The following is a 19,769-nucleotide window of genomic DNA, read 5'->3' on the forward strand; positions in this document are numbered from 1 at the left end:
ATCAGGAGAAGAAGGTATTTACTCCACGCCAAGTATCGAGTGGAAGCTCCCCTCTTCCCAAGTGGTGGAGGAGAAAAGAACAGAAGTAAAGTGGCAGAGTAAAGATTCCCAACATGGAAGGATTGCCTTTTAGGCAACTAGGTAGATCAGGCCTTCCATCTGGCAAAACAGAGACATATCAGCCGAACCAGCTCCCAAGAAGTATGGAGGCAGGAGATGACAGAGTCAGAGGTAAAGAAAAAAAGCAGAAGGAATACTGGGACTTCAGCCTCTGTCCATCTAACTTAAGGGCACACCCTTTTTCCCTCTTGGCCAGTGGAACTGTTCCAGCCAAGACATTGCTGCCTCTGAGACCCAAGTCAGACTCCTACACAATTCAATTCTCAAAACTTGAGAGCAAATGCCTCCCTTACCAACTGAAAAAGAATGGGCTGTAAACTACAAAAGAATTGCAAAATAAGATTAGAGTTAAAGAGCTCTAATTAGGAAATTAGGATTAGAGCTAAGGAACTTCCCAAACTAGGCAGGTATTTCAACTAGAAGAGGTGGGAAAGGAAGGGGTGGGAGATGTACTTCCAGAGGGATCTCTCAATATTTCTTCTCAACACAGTGGCATATCCCACCCTTGCTCTCCCAGCCCCCCAATTCCTAACCCATTTTAAGAAAAGGAAAATTCACACAAACACACACACATACAAAATAATTCATGGAATATACCTCAGAGACCATCTAGTCTAACCTCACTCATTTAACAAATGGGAAAGCTAAGCCCAGAAAAATGATGTGGTCCCACATAGAGTCAGTGACAAAGCCAGGACCAAGTCTCCTAACCTTTTTCGAGTGCTTTTCCGTTCTGTGGCTCTTTCTTTCTTTAGTCACCAGTCCTTGCGTTTAACCTCAACATCATCCCTCTTGTTCCAGTCCAATTCCATTTCTGCCTTACCTACCTCTAGGGAGAGAACAGGGTGTGCTGCTCCATTCATGGGCTCAAAAGACCACTATTCTTCTCTGTCTTTTCCCCTTGTCCCCCACCCCCAGCTTTCCCAGGCTCCTTCTGCCCAATCTCGTCCCTCTCCTTGCCAGCTTCCAAACTGCCCCTGTCCCTCGGAGACCCTGTCTCCTCACTCCCTCAACCCCACAACCTCTTCCGACAAGCTGTGAGTTTGATAGAGACCAAAAATGATGCTTTGGCAGCGGGTGACGGCTGGATGTGATCTGCCTCCCACGGGAATGCTATTTAAAGGGGCGGCCTCGCAATCCTTGCCTTCCAGAGTGACAAGAGAAAAGCCTGCTCCTCAATCTCCCCAGAGCTGCAAACTCAGCTCAAGTTCACTTCTGACTTCCTCAACCTGCACCCTGGCCTGCTGCTCCTGCTTCCTATTCAGGTGGGAGGGAGAGGACTTGACAACTCACTGAGGTGTGGGGGCTGAGGGGGGGGGGTTCATCTTCATCTGCTTTGATGACAGGTACTTAGGAGGAGCAGGAGGCCCTGTGGGGCGGAGGACTGGAAGAACAGTCTTCCCCCAACCGCGTGAGTGCCTTTCAGCCATGTGCCAGCTTCTTCGCCAAGTCAAACTTTGTTGGAGAAGAACTGATCTAGGCATGGGGACGCAGGTTAGGGAAATCTGGTCCCAGTCGGGGACCTCCTTCCCCCCGGGTCCCTGTGCTTAACTCACACTTGTTCTTTTCTTCTCAGGCCAGGTGCCAAAGGGTGAGATACCCTCAGGCCGGCCCTGGCCTGCCTGCACATGGAGGCTGTCCTCACCTGCCCACTGGACTGAACATCATAGTGGGGGAAGCACTGTTTTTACTGCCCAAAGGAGCGGGAGCTCCTCTGCAAGCATCTCGCCCCAGGTCTGGTGGGAGGGATAATTCCATCTCATTGCTGCAAACAAGTTAATGGAGATTTTAATGAAAACACTGCACTAATGAAAATGCTGAGACTAGAACCTACTCTCTGCCTGAGACAAAATAATCAGGGTCAGAATTTCTGATATTCATTCCTCAGTTCCTTTTAGGCCTAAATAAAGCGAGCTGGGGATCTGAGAGCAGGAAGCAGTTCATAGTTGATGGCATCCCAGACTGTAAGAGGTCAGAGACCCTCCTGGCCAAGGCAGCAAACTGCCAAAATGCCGATGGGTCCTGTTACTTCGTCTGTCCTTCACCTCTACACATTCACCTTTTGTTTCAGGTGGTAAAGACCGTATGTCTTCACCTTCTCCTATTTTTGTTCATTCTAGGGTCTCTGGATTCTAGCAACGAAGTCTTCCTAGATGAAAAGGCAGTTCGGGCAGGCAGAAAAGGTTTAGGACTGAATGTCAGACTCGGGTCCCAGTTCCAGATGTACTGCTAAACATGTGACCTTCATTAAGTTATTTAACATCTCTGAATCTGCTTACTGGTCTGAAATAGGGAAGCCTTCCCTGGCTACCTTGCAGAATTGTCTTAAGGATGTGATAGCATTTTGAAAAAGCATATGTGAGAGAAATGTGTGTGATTATATGTTTATAAAAAGATGTATGTCACATGACAAAATTTTTGAAAAGGAGAACAGATTTGGGTTGCTAGGGGCTAGGGAAGGGGAACCAGGTTGTGGGAAGGACATAAAAGAACAACATGAGGGGTCCCTGTAGTGATGGAATCATTCTGTATCTTGACCATGGAGGCAGACGCCTGAACGTACACGTGATAAAGCTGTACAGAACTAAATACACACAGTGAAATGAGTATAAGTAAAACCGGAGAAATCTAAATAAGATCAGTGGATTGTATCAATATCAGTATCCTGATTATGATGGTGTACTACAGTTTTGCAAGATGTTACCTTTGAGGAAAACTGGTAAAGGTACACCGGATCTCTGCATTATTTCTTACAAGTGCATGTGGATTAACTACATCAACAAAAATTTTAATTTAAAAAAAGTATCATATCTCCCCTCTATTCCCCTGCAGCAACTTGTCTTGCCACCCTCTGGGAGGTTCCTCTTAAGCAATTCCATGTGCAAATGGAAAAGGCATCTCCGGTCTCCTCAAGAAGATCCCGGCAGAAATATGAGAGTATGAGGGCAGTTGTTCAGACACTTTTGAGCTTTCTCTTCCTCTTCAACTTTGCCCTCAGTCTCAGTAGGCCTGACCCTAAATCACTCCTTAGAACATAACGTCCTTTCCATAGCAAGGAAGGACAATTAGCTGACACAGGAAGCAGAACCCTCTGATGCTTCTATCCTAAAGAGGAGACAATTGTTGCTAAGAAAAACTTGTGTATTGGTTATGGGTGCCAAGTTTAAAAAGTATTGATTATGCCTGAGTCTTAAGAAATAAAGATCAAACGCAAATACAAAAATCTAACAACAGCTATCAAATAGTTTTAATGGATGCCGGATGGTTTTGCTAAAAACCAAAAACTGCTTCCTTTTTATCATGGAAGTATAGACATGACCCTAAGTAATTAACCAGTCAATTATCTTTGCTCATGCCAACCACTCTAGACCTGTGACACATATGATCTGTTGCTCCAGTTCTCCCTGGCACTGGGTGCACAGAAGTGATGGATGAGGGCAGCTATTTCCTGCCATGGAACTAACTAAACCTAGTTTAGTGCTATCTTGAGTGCCCCAGGCTCTGTGACACTTGAAATTCTAATTAGCGCAGAAAGGGGCTAAGTTGAAACAGCTTGTACTCCCTCAAGTATACCCAGTCTCAGGGCCCTGTAACCTAATGAGGTCTATGAAATTTAAGAGCTAGAAGAGAAATCCCTGCCTGGAGCAACAGCTGTACCCAGGAAGACAAGAGGATTTGGGTTAAATTAGTCCTTTCAAATAGGAGGGAGAATACCCCCAAATGGTGTGTGACGGAATCTCACGTGACTCTGGTCCAGTTCATCGTCATGTGACCCAGAATTAATATTAATCCAGACTGACCCTCGGCTCTGATTGTGGCAATTTCGGGGAAACCAGGAAGGGTTGAAGTCAAACAGATGAGAGCACTTACTAGTTACCTACAAGGTGTGACAGGGCAGGTGAGGGGCTTTGGGGCAGTGGAAATCCCTCACGAGCACTTCCTCACTGCCCCGCAGGCTGCAGAGACCTATGACTCCTAAAAGAGCCCCCACAAAGGAAAAAAGGGGTTCCTTTGCTACTCCTTTGCAGTAGGAGCAGGCTGAATGTTTGCTGAACACATCTGCAAAAAGAAGAGAGGAGATAATCGTCCTAATGAATGTGCAGGAGACAATAGCAGCTCCAGCGGGAGAATTGTAAGCTCATTATGGTTTAATATGATGATTGATCATCTCTGCCCGCCAGCATATCCTGGAATAGTGATGAAGGTCGGAGAGACCCGTGCCAGTCAGAGCTCAAGCTCCAGTCCCCAGAAGACAGAAAACATACTTGTATGTTACATTTCTTTCATTGTAAAAATTCACACATGTGGCCCCAATCCCCTAACTTTGTTCCATAAAAAAGTCCTCTGTCCCCTCAGCCAGCCCCACTTCTCTATGATTTCTCAGCCCTGGGCTGCCCCTTCACATCCCCCTTCACCAGCTCTGGCTGATCCTCTCCCTAGAGACCCCACCCCATTCCCACCCCTTGAGAAAACGGCCACAGCTTCCAGGATGGCACGGGTTTAGGTAGGTCCGAAGGGCCCTTCAGTGGGTACTGGCCGGCACTCGGTTCAGGTGGAAGGCCCGGGACACCTCCCGGTAGGCATTTCGAAGCAGGACATAAGGGAAACAGGACTCCAGCATGTCCAGGGTCAGGAAGGAGGACTCCTCCACCACCTAGAAGAGAAGGGACCGAGAGAGATGAGAAGGCGAGGGGAGGGCGGACCTCTGATGCTGTTCCTCTTCACTCAGTTCCCTGGGCCCTCTCAGGCCTTAGAGTCACAAGCAAGCAGAGTTCCAAGTCACTCTCCCCCTTGCAAGGCCACACTGCTCCCTCCCTCACTTCGTTTAACTCTAGGAAAGCAATGTGGCCTCTTCAGCTCCACTGTAATGACCTCTGTGCCCTCCTCAGGCTTATACGAAGGGCTCAGAAGCAGAAGACTGGAAAGAATCACTTCTCCAGTGGCAGAAAAACTCCCGTTCTCTCCCACTCTGGATGTTAAATCATACGTGGGTGGGCGGCACAGATGCAGGTAAGGATGGATGGAAGCACTAACGACAAAGCTTTGCAGAGAAGGGAACAATCACCACTGCAGGCCCAGAAAGACGGGCCTGGAATCCACATGGGTCCTCTTGTGCTGGGCCTCAGTCTCCTCCCTCCCTTAGCACAGTGCTTGGGGAACAGTAAGGATGCTGCATAAAGGAGCAGGCATGATTAATTAGTTTAATTAGAAGCCTGTGTGAGGTGGTTATCCCAGCAGCCCCCACGCCAAGCAGAAAGACAGATCAAGATGCTTGGGTAAGACTGAGGGGGGAGGGGAGCAGCGAGGAGCAGCGCAGCCTAGCCCTGGGCTGGAGGGTCCCCTTCCCTAAAGAAGGGGCAGGGTGTGTTTCCTTCCGTACTATCCTCGTCCAAGAGGTGTGGGCCTAAGAACCACACCCTGGAGAGAGGTGTCCCATATGCTCTGGCAGCTCACCCAGACGGGCCTTCCCAACGTGTCTGGTGTTTCAAGTCCTAAAAATTCACTCAGGGAAGAGAATCTGCCACCTGCACTCTAACGTGTTTCTTTCTCTAAAGTCCTTTCAGGTTTTAGAATTTGTAAGATACTGCTATTCTCAAACCTACACACAATACACACAACAGCCTCAGAAGAGCAGACAACACAGGCTGAAGGAAAGGAAATCTGCCCGTAACACCGCAGCTCTGATCTCAGGTTGGATGAATTTCTTGCTAGGCGAGGCTTTTAAACCTGAAGCTAGGGGAGAGATAAGATCTCTTTTCCAGGCTATGACCCTTGGGTACAGACAAATGAGTGATGGCTTTAAGAAGGATCCACTGGTCCAAAACTTTCTAATCTTTGCTCTATTAAGCACAGAAAACCCCAGGGCTCCTAACTGGAGAAAATTCACAATGGAAATAGCCCTAGAGTGAAGGCGAAGAAATGGGTTCTAGTCCTAAATCTGCCAATATATTTTGGGGGAGACCTGGATGTCATCTTTCCCTCCCTCTGCTCAGTTTCCTCACTGAGGAATTGTAAGGACTGGACTAACTGCCAGCATCTGATCTGATTCTGACATTTAGGCTCCATGATTCTTGGAGACAGTCATTCCTTCCCCAGTGAAACTCACACCAGGAACAGTCTAGCAGTAGTGGGGGTGGGCACTGCCGACACTTGACAGCCAAGACAGAAAGACCCCAGGGAGAGAGGTGCCTGGCCAGGATCTGGGGCTACATGAGTAGCCTCTTAACTCAGAATACAGCTCCTTCCCTTCAGTCATTTCCAATTTCTCCGTGGAAACATTTGCATTTAAATTGCTTTGCAGCAGCTAGTCCCTCTGTCTCTTCCCTCCTTCAGAAAGTGCCTCGGCCCTAGCTCTGTTCCAGCCACCCTGCATGCCTCACTGTGATGCCACAAGGCGCAGACACCTTCCCACACTTTGGGGACGGGTTGGGGGAGGAGGTGGGCACGCAAAGCAGAGGGAGGAGGCAGTGCTGAGTGGTAATACAGAATCACCTCCAACCCTACGAAGGTCAGAGGAAGTGAACCCAAAGAAGTGAACAAGCATGCCTAAATCACCCAGAAACTAAAGTGAGCAGCAGACAGAGGGAACTAACATTTGTTTAGCATCTAGTATGTGCTGTGCACTTTCATATATACTAGCTCGTGAATCCTCACCACTCTGTCATAGGATAATTGCCCACTTTCATGGCTAAAGAATCGGTCTCAGAAAGGTTAATTAACTTGCCCTAGGTCGTGCTGCTCTGAAGTCCGTGCTCTATCTAGCACACTACATTTGCCTTCCCTCTGCCCTTGCCACACCCTATACAGACAGACAGACACACACACACACACACTCTCATGTCCATGCTTTTCTCTTCTCATCATAAACCTTAATCAGCGCAACCTACGCCTTTTTCTAGCTGGAGAAACTGAGACACAGATACCACTTGGTGTCTGTGTATTTAAAGAAAGAAACCCAAAGGGAGTCTCAGGCCTGGCCAAGAGCACAAATGGAAGCCCACATACCGTATGACTAAATAAACCAGATAAACTATTACATTCTTTCTTTCAACCTTCGCAAAAATAGTCGTCCCTCGGTATTCATGAGGGACTGGTAGGGGATTGGTTCCAGGACCACCCCACTCCACAGATACCAAAATCCGTGGATCCCCAAGTTCATTACAAAAAATGGCATAGTATTTGCATATAACCTACAACATCCTCCTATACACTGTAAATCATCTCTAGATAACTTATAATAACTAGTACAATGTAAATTCTATGTAAATAGTTGTTGGTGTGGCCAAATTGAAGTTTTGCTTTTTGGAACTTTCTGGACTTTTTTTTTTTTTTTTTAACATTTTCAATCCACGGTTGGTTGAATTCATGACTGTGGAACCCACAGATATGGAGGACTGAGTGCACCTTTACAATTTCAGGGGAGGCAGGTTTGAATTAAGAATTCTTAGACTCCTCAGAGTTCTGCACCAGAAAAGGGTGGAGAGAGGGAGGCAGCCTCCAGCCTGGCCCCCCTTCTCCTCCCACCCCCAGTTTGGGGGATTTATACACACACATAAACTATCTGCACATCCAAACTCCAGCCGTACATTCCGTGGGCTCTCGAGGTGTATCTGCCAGCAGCACAGTCTGTCTCAACAGGATGGACTTGGGGAGGCTCAGCACAAGCTCTCCAAGTGCGCTGGAGCTGCTCAGCAGAGAACTCTGAGATCCCAGAGACCTTCCGTGTGGGCGTGGAGGTGGGGCTCAGGCTCCGGGCGGGCATGTCCTCTCCCAGGAGGCCAGAGGGCCGCTTAAACCCAGGGCCCAGGGCGGGTGCCCCTCCTGTCCGCATCTAAGTGCAGTACTAACCTGGGGAATCAAACTTTAGAGCAAAAGTGTGTTGACGAGGGACACAAGGTCACAAGGAAGAGATTCTTTTCAAAGTTCACTGAGTCAGAGTTCCCAGAACTTTCTGCCAAAGCAGAGGAAAGCCCACAGCTTGGGAAGACAGAAGAGAAAGCAGGAGCTGCCTGATCCACGGCAGAAGGACAAGAAACACAGCGCTAGGCAGTGGTCAGGTAAAACCAAGCATGTACTAGGCAGGCAGTTATGCCTGAGGGACTTAGCTGCCCCACCAGATCAGGCTCCAGAACACTGCAGGGGAAGGGGCCAGGGAGACCCTGTCCTGCAGAAAAGTTCTCAGAGACTCTTCCTTGGGATTGCAGGACAAGGCCAGAATGCTAGCCAGAATGTGAGGACTAGACCGCTTCAGGCAGAACTAAGCTTAGTTAGTGCTTTTGGGTGATTACAATGGCTGGGACCCGAAGACCCTAAAGATGAGTCTCCCTCTGGCCCTTCCTCTAAGACCAGCTTACACCAGATACATACCAAGCGCATGAGCAGAGAAATGGATTCCCGATTTCTGGTTTTAAGCTTGTCAGTCTCCTGGCCCAGCTGTAGGAGGCTGACAGAAGCCACCTGTAGGGGAAGAATTCATAAGGAAGCAGATTTTTATGGAGGTCAGAGTAGGACAGCCTCGGGCTACAGGAAGTTAAAAGATCAAGGAGGAGAGTTAAGAAGTGCTGGGATGTTCCTGGAGGCTCAGGGTGGAAAATGGCAAATCTGCTACGTTTCAGAGACGCACATTGCTTCTAAAACAGCCAGTGCAGACAACAGGAGGTTGGCGGGATGGAGGAGAGGTTGCAAGGGACAAAGAAAGAACCTGAAACAAAGGTAGGTAATACTGTATATGCCAGGAGATTAATGTCTTTCCTAGGCAGCTCCCAGACACCACTGTCATCAGGCTGTTCACAGCTGACTCCCCACCCGACCAGAGACAGAGCTGGGCCTCTGATTCAGACAGCGCTCTTGGTATTCTCCCCCTGTCAGCTCCCAGATGGCTGTCCTCTCAGTTCACTTCCAGGTCCCCAACAGATCAAAGAGGGAGGAAGAAAGGTGATTAATGGTATTCCAGGCCCAGGTTACCTGCATTTAGCAAAGAGGGTAGGAGGGGAAAGCGGGGGGCGGGGGAGGAGTCCCTTCTCACCCATCTTAGAGACCTGGTGTGAATCCTCTTTATATCGAAGATGCTCAGAGCCCATTCGGTCTGGCCTGCTGTCCCAGTTTAAACAGAGACCCTCTCACTAAGCTTCCAAGCTCTGACATGTACTTCTCAGGATAAAAGTATGACTCCCTAGAGAATATGATCTACTGTGCTTCCTCCCAAAAGGAGACAGATGAGGTCCTAGTTTTTAAATCGGGACCGTGCTTTAAAAAGGAATAATCTCCCTGTTGCTGAGAATGCTCAAGCAGGCACTGGGTAATGGACCATGTAACAGAAGTGATGGGTAGGATTCCTCCACAGAGGATTTAGAATGGAAGACTTGGGGGCCTCTTTCAACAACAGAAAGAGATTACTTATTCTGTTTTTCCAGAGGCAAAACTAAGATCAATGGTGATAGTTACCGGGAGTCCAACTTCGGCCAGAAAAAATTTTTTTTCAAACAAATCGGACACAACCTACAGTAGAATCGGCTGCCTGGGTGTACGTTCCAGTCTCTAGAAATCTAGACCAGTGGTTCTCAAAGTGAGATCCCAGGATGAGCAGCACCAGCATTACCCTGGAACTTGTCGGAAATGCAAATCTTCTAGCCCCACCTCTAATTTGCTGAATCAGAAATTCTCCAGATGATTCTGACTTACAATGAAGTTTGAAAATTTGAAAAAAGTTTAACTTTTTATCAGCATTAGACTGGGGAAGGGTTATAAAACTCAGTGTCTCTCCAACTTCATTGTACATGAGGTCTCCTGGAGACCTTATTAAAAACAGAGGCCTGGACTCACCCTAGGATACTCTAATTCATAGGTCTGGTGTAAGGATCAGGAATCTGTTTTAACAAGCTCCTTGGGGTGTTCTAAGACACACCAAGGTAGTGAACCATGGATTCATTTTAATCCATTTAATAAATGGGGAAAACTGAGGCCCCTGAAGTTTGGCCCTTCAGAGATCACACAACTTCTTGGTGGCAGATCCAGAACTAGAACTTAGATTTACTGACCCTTCGCCCAGTGCTCATCCTAAGTATTTGGGCAGAGGCTGAAGTGCCGGCTGTTAGGGAATTCAGAAGAAACCCTGCCTTTCACGAAGTGGCCTCTCACTACTTACTAAACACATAGGATAGGAGTTTAGACTCCCAGGCCTGCTCGACAATAACTGTCTATGGATTTAAGTAAGCCGACTCCCACTAGACTTTGCAGTCTTCCATTCCTTATACCTGAGACCCACTCACCACCAGAAATTCCTTGAGGTGCGTTTCAACGTTCTTGTTGTAGACCGTGAAGAGGGCAGCAGGCACCTGGATGATGGCTTTGGTCAAGCAGTGAATATTGTTGCTGTAACCTGGGTTATTATTGACAGAGGGGGGAGGAAGAAAAGGAAAGTGAGCCTCCCCCCCAGGTGACCCCAGCAGGGGCTGGAAGGCATCTGGGAGTCAGGACAAGACTAGTCCTATGAAATTTCACTGGAATTGAATTTTATGGATAATTCATTCTCAAGTGTTCTTTGAAACAGAACTTTACGCCTGAATCAGAGGTCTGTATTTTCCAGAAAAATGTCTGTCCCATCTCCCTACCCCGGGACACTTACCTAAACTGTACTGGTCCCTCAAACCTCCTCCTTACTTACCATCCTTCTCAATGCTATAGAAGGAGGAAGGGTCCGTGGCAAGGAGGGGCAGGGAAACGGCGAGAAAGATCAAGAGCAGGCAGGCCACCTTATATTCTTCCTCAGAGGATGACGAATCTGGAAAGTGGGAAAGAGAGTAAGGTCAGTGACAGGAGTTTTCTTCTCTGGGGCCCTGCTTCACAGAATGCCTGGGAGGATCACATGAGGGAACATCTATGGAAACACCTCACAGAGCACTAGGGGCAAGTTGTTACCGCTGCAGGGGATGTGGCCAGCCTCCACTTACACAGGGCCCTGAGCGCTGGAGGCATCCCCTGGTGACGGAGCAGAGCTCCTGGCAAGGGGCTCTGCTGACATGCAGTCTGAGGACACTCTGTCAGCTGCCTAATGGGGTGGAGAGGCAGCAAGGAGAGGCAAGAGTCTCACCAAAGCCAAGAATTCAGAAGAGTTAGAGCAAGGCTGGCATTTTTGAAAGGGCTTGATACCAGCCCATTGGTTCCATCCTATTCTGAGTGTGTACGAGTATGAATGTGCTAATCAGAGGAGATGTGTAATGGAAATGTAAGAGACAAGTGTGGGACCGGGGGAAGAAGTGAATGGTGTCAAGGTGATTATAGGGGTGGGGAAGAGCACAAGATCATTCTGGGGAACTTGGATGCTATGCCACACAACTTGGCGTGAAGTCATGTCTACTGTGTACTCTTCACTCACTGTTTCATTTGCATTCATCTTCTTTCCCCAGCCAGACTGTAGGTTCCTTTGAGCACTTGCCGAGTATCAGACTCTCACTTAATACTTTTTACCTGATTGACAGATCAACTGGTTGGAACCTGACTAGACATCTAAATTGCCTGTGGAAGTATTTTCTGGGGATTAGGGACTGCATTTTAAGTCTTTTCTTAGCTCCCAGTTTATATCCTCTGAATGCACAATCCAAAAAAAAAAGACTTCTCTGACACTGACATTGACAATCCTACCCAGAATAGGGCCCAAGCCCTCCGTCACCCCCTTCCCCAATCTTACCAGTCTTCAGATTGGCGATGGCGGCCACCAGGGCTGGGTCAATGTCACAGCCCACCCCTGCAGCAGATGCCAGCTCAAAGACACTCAGGGTCACCTGGTAGAGAAGAAAACAACATTCTGGAGAGGGTTCCTAGGAGAGAAGTACTAAACAGAAGTTATAGGTGGTCAAGAGTCCTGGATCACAGATTCTAAACTTTTGGTGTACCACCATCTTTTCTAGTATTCCTTTCATAGATTTCCCTAACCTACAGGGGGGAAAAAACCCCAAAAGCTTTAGCACTTTAGCGTGGCATTCACATACTCCACAGTGCAAATTCACTTTCTCAACCTTACATCCCTAAATGCTTCCTACACTCAACGCAGCCAGGGTCATTTATTCACTGTCTCCAAACTACAGCTTACGTTCTTACTTCCACACTTTCGTTCATGTGCTTCCCTCTTCTAGCATGTCCTTTTTTCTTGAGAGATAATAGAAAATACATATATATATATATATTGGTCCCTGCCCTGGTTCCTGACACAGGGCTCCTAAAACTCTTATAACTTCCTAAATGATAAAAACACTAGAAGCATTTTTTGTTCATATGAGGCAACTCTGGGTGGGCTCCTGGATGGCTCCTGGTCACCAGAAAGACCAAGCCTTGGTCAGAGGCTGGGAACTTGTCAGCCCGACCCCTCACTTCTTCAGAGAGGGAAGAGGGCCTGGAAATGGAGTTAATAATAGCTCATGCCTACTTGAGGAGGCCTCCATAAAATCCCAGTAGGACAGGGTTCAGAGAGCTTCCAAGTGGGGAACACATCCACACACTGGGAGGATGACGCACCCCAACTCCACAGGGACAGAAGCTCCACCATCAGGGCCCTCCCAGACCTCGCCCTATGTATCTCTCCATCTGGCTGTTCATCTGTATCCTTTATCATATCCTTTACTAAACTGGTAGATGTGTTTCCCTGAGTTCTGTGAGCTGCTCTAGCAAATTAATGGAACCTAAGGAGGGGGATATTGGAACCTCTGATCTATAGCTGGTTGGTCAGAAGTACAGGTGACAACCCAGGCTTGCAACTGGCTTCTGAGGTGACGGGGGCAGGCTTGTGGGACTGAGCCCTTAACCTGTGTGATCTGATACTATCTCCAGGTAGACAGTGTCAGAATTGAGTTAAACTGTAGAACACCCAGCTGGTATCACAGAGAATCGGTGTAGGGAAAAACCTCCACACATTTGGTGACCAGAAGTGTCAGACATGAAGTGTTCTGGGTGAGAGTAAAGGAGACTCACAGGAGAGAAACACACAGTGGGGAAGAACTGGAGTTTTCCCTACATAGGAAGGAAAAAAGACTGGAGTTTTTCCTATTCACCTCTCCTCTACTTATATCTAAGTGACACCCACCCTGAGGCCTAACTCAAATTCCCAAGCTCATCTCTCCCCCCTTAAATTGGTACCACTTACTTAGCACTGACCACACACAGCACCTGGCACCATCCGTTATCTTTTCAGGTAGGAGGTGAGACGTATGGCTTATCTCACCAACTAGGTAACATTTTTTTGTTTAACCTCATGGCATTGAGAGGGGAGAGAAAGTCTTTGGAGTGAGAAGATCTGGGTTGAAATCATAGCACCACCACTTATTAAATGTGGGACCTTGGCTAAAAGTTCCTTAGCCTCTTTGAGCCTCTGCTTTCTCATCTATAAAACTGGGATAATACTACCTACCTCACAGAGTTGCTGTGAAGATTAAATCAGACCATGTGTGCAAAGCATCCACCTAGCGACTCACGGAGTCACTAAGAGACTAATAAACATTACTCCTCTCGCTTTGCTTCCTTTCTCTCAAAGCCAGGCATTTTGCATTTCTTTTTCTCCTCTCTAGGCTTTAACACAATGCTAAGCACATAGAAGGCATTCCATTAATATTTATTGATTCCTGAATCTCCCATTGTACCCAGAATCAGGTTCCCAAGATGTAGCCCCAAACCCATACCAAGTATTTAGGCCCCGTTTGAGGTTAAAAAAAAAAAAAAAGACTTCAATATGTTCTAGAGAACAGGAGAAGTGTTTCAACTGTAGACAACTAAGTGGAGTACCTTATACAAAGAACCCCACAGATGTAACAGTAAACACATTTTGCCTGTGGTACTGGACACGGAAGACAAACCTTAGCCACATTCTGCTCTGCCCTTTATTTAAATTCCCTACTAATTAATTAACCCTGATTAGGACCTAGGAGATCAGGGATCTGGTCCACGACCTGTGGTTTTCTGGAGGAAGAGAGGGATGACTGAAGGAAGCCTTCTTTTCTCTTCCCCTAATCTTCTCACCCCTCTGAGGCAGTAACAGAATCTCTAGTGGACAGGTCATCCCCCTCTCCACCCCACCTGCTTATTTTCACAAGCAGGCAGAGCCTACAGCCCAGAGCTGCCGATGAGATATCAGCTAGACATGCTCCTGACAGGCTGGAGCATCCAGCCCCAGCGTCAACAGCTGCCAGAAACCCAGGCTCACAGTGAAGTCCCAGACCAGTCTAACGTGGTGGCCATCCCTGTGAAACAGCGCCCCCTCATGGCCTGTGCCCACTTGACCCTCACCTGATTGCAGACAGAGGGGAAAATTTCATAACTCCTTTGACCTCAAAGTAAGGAAGTTTTTTATTTTCTTAACATCGAACTTTAATACTTCCTATTAACCAGTTTCCTCTTCTCACAGACCTCCCTCCATTAAGGTAATCAATTATAAGAGAAGTACCCTGCCCTATAGATTTGAAGGCCTTTGTTCCCAGCCTTCAGCTGTATTTCCTGCAAAACATACTCATCTGTTCCAGGTGATTCAAAAGGCAAGCTGACACAAGGTGCGGGAGGGGAGGGAGGATGTTTAACTTGGGGTGCCTACAGACGCCCCTCTTCCTTTCTCCAACTCTGTAGGAAATGGGGCCTGACGCAAATGACAAAGACATAGAGGAACCAGAAAGTTTCAAAACTAGGAGGAAGGAAGAAAAGGCCAGAAAAAGAAAGGAAAACTCTTAAGGGCAGGCAGGGTGGGTGAGAATGGAAGGAAAAAATTTTACAAAAAGGACCCAGCCCCCTGACTAAAGAAGGGACTTGTCTGCACATAATTCAGCATCTCATTTACACATCTTAGGAGAAAACCTACAGATACTATTCTAGACCTTACTTTTCTCCCTCCAATAATGTTTCCCAGCCCCAACATGGTCTCCCAGGCTCCCACTTCTCTCCATTCCCTGGGGTCTCCCCACTCTGCCCCCTCTCCAAGAATACGTCTGACCGATGCCCCTCCCTGCACAAGATCTCCCCTAGTATGTTTCTACTCAAATCCTGGCTCTTCTCCCTGCAGTATTCTTCAGAGCCCTCTCTCCCTTACAAGAGCCTAGCTCCATCCTTTTACAACAACAAAAAATCTCCTAATTGGATTCCACTCTGCACTCGCCCATACCTTGATATCTGTGTCTGGAGTGACAAACTCCTTCAGGCACTCGATGGGACCCATAAGAAATGGGCAGTGGGAGGAGAAAACCTGGAGGAAAGAGAGGATAAATGAGTCCCCAGGACAGTGGCCAGTGCCTTCAAACATGGGTGGACACAAAAAACAAAAAAAGGGCCTCAGCTTAGAAGAGAATGTAGCCAGCTTCCCCTGCTACCCTTCTCCTCAGGCCTGTAGGTCTTCTCAGCTCATGAATCTCCAGAGCTCTTCCAGGACCTCTAGTGAATTACATTCCTTTCTCCTCAGTGCTCACAAACCCTTTCCGCAACTTCTCACACAAGCCCTACCCAGGGAGGTGTGTGTTTATTCTGTGGCAGTCCCCTCTCCCCCAAATCACCTCCCGAAGTCCCTCCTGGGCCATGGCCCTGAAAGTGAGGATAACTCCAATGATGGTCATGCGCTTCAGCACATTTTCGGCCCCTGAGGAGAAAGAAGAGTGTTAGAGAAGAGAACTTAGGAGAATAGCGATGCTTTTGCATCTTCAGACCCAGCCCAGCTCCCAGATCTCTGAAAACCCCTGTCATCCTCAATGCTTTTCCCACAGTTCCTCCTCCCTTTAGGGGAGGTGCTCACCCATCAGTTGGGGCAGCAGAGAAGCCATCAAGTCCGCCTTGCTGAAGTTGGATCTGATCTGAACAAGTATATCCATGTTTTCCACCACCAGCTTCTGCAGCCGGGACACAGGGCCATTCAGCAGGAAGATGAGACCCACGGTACCTCTTCCCCCCAGCCTCCCACTCCTCCCCTCTTCCCCCGAGGCTGGACCTTCTTCCCGGGGCCTTGCTTCCCACAGTACCTTCAGCTCCACAATCTGAGAGGTCACATGCCACATCAGGTTTTCACTCAGGAACTTCATGCCGTAGGGGCCCAAAAGTTCAGCCAAGGCCCGCATCTCTGGAATAGAGTCACAGCAGTGCCAGGCGGGACTCGGAGGGCACCGGCGCATCTGCGCGATAGCTATAGGGCAACCTCAACATTTCGCACGTTTCTCAGCAAGGACAGGAAAGTGGGAAGTCGGGAAGCAAAAGTGGCCAGAAATCCCACATTGAGGCGATAGGTCTGGCCTGCCTGCGGGACAGTTTACCCTCTCCCCACTGCTACTCACACCAAGACATACCACAGATGATAACTATCTACTTAACATTATTAGAATCTGTCCTTTCCCAAGTCCCTTTACATGGCACCTGGGCTTTACGCTAGCTGGACTAGCTGCACTAGCTTTATCTGATATAAGACCTTAAATAACTCACTGACCCTCTCTGAGCCTCAGTTTACTCCTCTGTAAAATGAAGAAATTAGTATCTGCCCTGAATACTTCACAGAGTTGATACGAGAGCAAGTAAGATACTATATTATAAAACCTTAGAAAACTATAAACATATGTGTATGAATGAGGAATTATTATGATCATTATTAATGGTCCTCTGAGGTATGTGGCAAATCACCCTCATTACACACATGGGGGATTAAGTGCTTATCCAAGTCACTTAACCAAGCCAAGGACTGGTACCAAGAACCTGGCTTGTGCAATGCTTTACTGCCCCTTACTGCATCCCAGCAGATGCCACAACTAGCTCCTGACCTGAGGTCTGGCTTTTTCCATGTTCCTCCCTCCATTTCCCTTATTTAATGCCTCACAGTTGAAGTTTTCCTCTCCTTGAGCTACCTTTTCTTCTTTCATAATCAACACACATCCCCAGAGTCCCAGCTGTTTTCTCCCTCTAAAGCCTTCTTCTCTCCAGTCTGCCCACTTCCTTATCCCTCCCTACCCAGCCTGCTTCTGGCCCTTTGTGAATTAAATAAAACCTGGCTGGGGAAATCCCATGTGAGAAACACCAGTGACAAATTCAGACAGAGAAGAGCTCCAGCTATGATCTTTGGCTCTGGGCTGTCCCAGCAGGGCAAACCATAAAGACCAGAAGTAACAAGAGGCCAGTAGAGGAAAGGTGCATTTAACATGGTTAATAAGAGATGAAGGGAAAAGGAAATCAAGACTCCACACTCCAGTGTTTACAGGCAGGACCAGTTCATCTCCACCTCACCACTGACAGGGGAAGTGGAACCGGTCACGGCAGCCAACACAGAGCCTCATGTGGAGTAAATACTAGATATTTTTAGAGTCACCTATTTACAATAAGAACAACTGAGCTGAGAACCAGGAAAGGATTTCCCAGCTGGTCATCTCAGACCCTGCTAAAACAGCTGACAGAGAGAGGGACTGTACTGCCTTCTCTGGAGAGAAGACACGCTCATCTACCAGTTTGGATCTGCCAACCTTCCTTACTCTAGTCTTCTCTACTCTAGGCTAGTAACCCTAGGGCATCCTTCTCTTTCCATCCATCTATTTTTGCAGCAGCATTGGCCCATCACCATGGTAACCCAGGGAAATTGGGGTGGTGGTGGGAGAAGGGGGAATCAGCATTACCTCCTGCTGCTTGTCAGTTGTCAGTAAGACCTAAAGCTGATTTTAGATGCTGCCTACAGTCTGTGGGTGGAGTTGATGAGAAAGGGACATCTGAAGCCTCCAGCAGGTAAAGAGTAGGGTCAGCTTACTGACGGAGTCAGTATGAGGGGAGGAAGAAGGTAGAGCTGGAAAACAGAGCTGTGTACTCTGACTTTCATAACACCCCCGAAGGAAGGGGAAGAACGGAGAGGGCAGGGTCACTGAAACATCTCCTACCTGTCTCAGATGCCATGCGGGATCCATGATTTAAAGGGAGGTGAGAGGAAGGAGGAGGCAGTGGGATAGTCATGAATCAGACAGTCAGTAAAACAAATCTATTTAAAAGGATCTTCATGGCTTCAAGCCCTCTTTAAAAAGAGAACAACTTCCCAGCTCATTCACTACACACTCCTTATCCTCCTGCCTTAAGACATAAAAGCACTTCTATACACGGGGAAGCAGCATGACATAGTGATTAAGCACCCAAGTTCTTGAGTTGAGATCCCTGCCCTACCATTTATGAATGTGCACCCTTCATCAAGCTCCTTAACCTCTCTGTGTCTCCGTGTCCTCATCTGTAAAATGGGGTAATAAGAGTATCTATCTCAAGACTGTTGGGAGGATTAAAAGAGTTATTACATGCGAGCACCTAGAACCCAGCCCTCACTAAGTGTCATCCACCATCTCATCATCATTATTAAACTTCAGCAGTCCAAGCACCAGCTACGTCTCTAAAGTGTATCCCTAAAGAAGGAGATGATACCAGACCACTGTTCAATGATTCCGAACATTAGAATGTCCTCCTTATATTTACTCTTTACCCTTCATTATGTCCTACTCTTTACTCTTTGTGGAAATGGAAAATAACCATTTACTACCCTTTGAAGAATAAATCCTTTCAGTGACTTGAGTGCCCCTGCCTAGCTCCTAACTCCCATAATTTTCCCTCTCCACTTTCAACTCTCAAGCCACTCCTCAATGCTGGGTCTCACCTAGAACTTCTTTTTATTGTCCCTACAGTGGAATCTAACAGAGAAGCTGAGGAGAGTACAGAATGAGCCTCTGGGAAGGTAAAAGAATCTAGATGGGGTCCTCAGGCTGTGTAAGTGTATTAAAGGAAAAGGCTCAGCTCCCTGACCGGGAGACCAGGCTGTGGGCTCACCAGAGATGTCAGAGAATTCTTCTGCACTGAAGTTCTGCTCCCCTTCTCTGGGGAGGCTGACGAAGGCCTGCATGGCTGGGGAGAGGATGATGGTCCCACTGCTCGCCTGTCTAAGCAGACTTTCTAGGTACCTACAGGGTTGGCAAAGAAAGCACAGAAGATTAGTGTTCAACCCCTTCTCCCTACCACCACTGGGCTCAGGAAGAGAAACTCCACCAAAGGCTGAGGTAGGGAGAAGAGACTCGAAGAAGACAGCACAACACCCTAATTAACACTCCAAGCTGCTGGCTCAAAAATGACTGGCAGTAACGTCATTCCGCTTTGCCTCTAACCTACAGAGAATTTCACTGTGCTGCCAAATGTAATGGTGTGCACTTCCCCCACCAAACCCCTCTACTCCAAGTATTGCGCTCCCCTCGCCCTTGACCTTTCTCTGTCAGGTAAGACAAGCCCAAGCTGACACGGAAAAGACTCCTCCTGACTGGGCTTCTCTGAAATATACTTAGCCCCAACCTCTCCAATGAGAGTGTTGGACCCAGGGCCTAGGATCCTGGAAGTGGGTCTCAAGTCAAACCTCCCGGACAGAGAGAAGCCCCACGAACACTTGTCATCCAGTCTACAAATATTCCCTCCTAACCTCTGGGAAAGCTGAGAAGGCCTCCAGCCAGTGTCAGCAGAGGGCTTGGCCAAACCCTGTCACTTACCCAGGCACTGGCTCTGGGCCTACGTCTTACAGAAGTCACAAGCTAACCATAGGGAGGTCAAACCCAGCTCTCAGGCGTGGGGTTTTTTTCCTTTTAATTTGTCCCTGTTGGCATTTGTACCGCAAACCTTGTCTCAGTCCTTCCCCCTCTTCAGGGGGT

At 47.8% G+C, this 19,769-nt stretch overlaps 1 protein-coding gene across 3 annotated transcripts in view; it reads right to left on the reverse strand.

Moving 5' to 3' along the window:
* Window positions 1-3,345: 3,345 nt before the first annotated feature.
* Window positions 3,346-19,769, reverse strand: part of NCKAP1L (NCK associated protein 1 like) — a 53,601-nt gene continuing 37,177 nt past the window's right edge. For 2 of the 3 annotated variants that reach the window (XM_074374711.1, XM_074374710.1), the window contains 10 exons: window positions 18,907-19,037; window positions 16,098-16,258; window positions 15,875-15,968; window positions 15,639-15,721; window positions 15,254-15,334; window positions 11,807-11,900; window positions 10,784-10,900; window positions 10,389-10,498; window positions 8,488-8,577; window positions 3,346-4,774 (listed from right to left, as the gene is read on the reverse strand). In XM_074374711.1, the coding sequence (XP_074230812.1) occupies window positions 4,643-4,774; window positions 8,488-8,577; window positions 10,389-10,498; window positions 10,784-10,900; window positions 11,807-11,900; window positions 15,254-15,334; window positions 15,639-15,721; window positions 15,875-15,968; window positions 16,098-16,258; window positions 18,907-19,037 (1,093 nt within the window). In that variant the 3' untranslated portion in view covers window positions 3,346-4,642. The remainder of the gene's footprint in view (window positions 4,775-8,487; window positions 8,578-10,388; window positions 10,499-10,783; window positions 10,901-11,806; window positions 11,901-15,253; window positions 15,335-15,638; window positions 15,722-15,874; window positions 15,969-16,097; window positions 16,259-18,906; window positions 19,038-19,769) is intronic. The other variant, XM_074374712.1, reaches the window with a different exon arrangement.

The sequence above is a fragment of the Camelus bactrianus genome, chromosome 12, assembly GCF_048773025.1.
Source record: "Camelus bactrianus isolate YW-2024 breed Bactrian camel chromosome 12, ASM4877302v1, whole genome shotgun sequence".
In the NCBI taxonomy this organism is placed as follows: Eukaryota; Metazoa; Chordata; class Mammalia; order Artiodactyla; family Camelidae; genus Camelus; species Camelus bactrianus.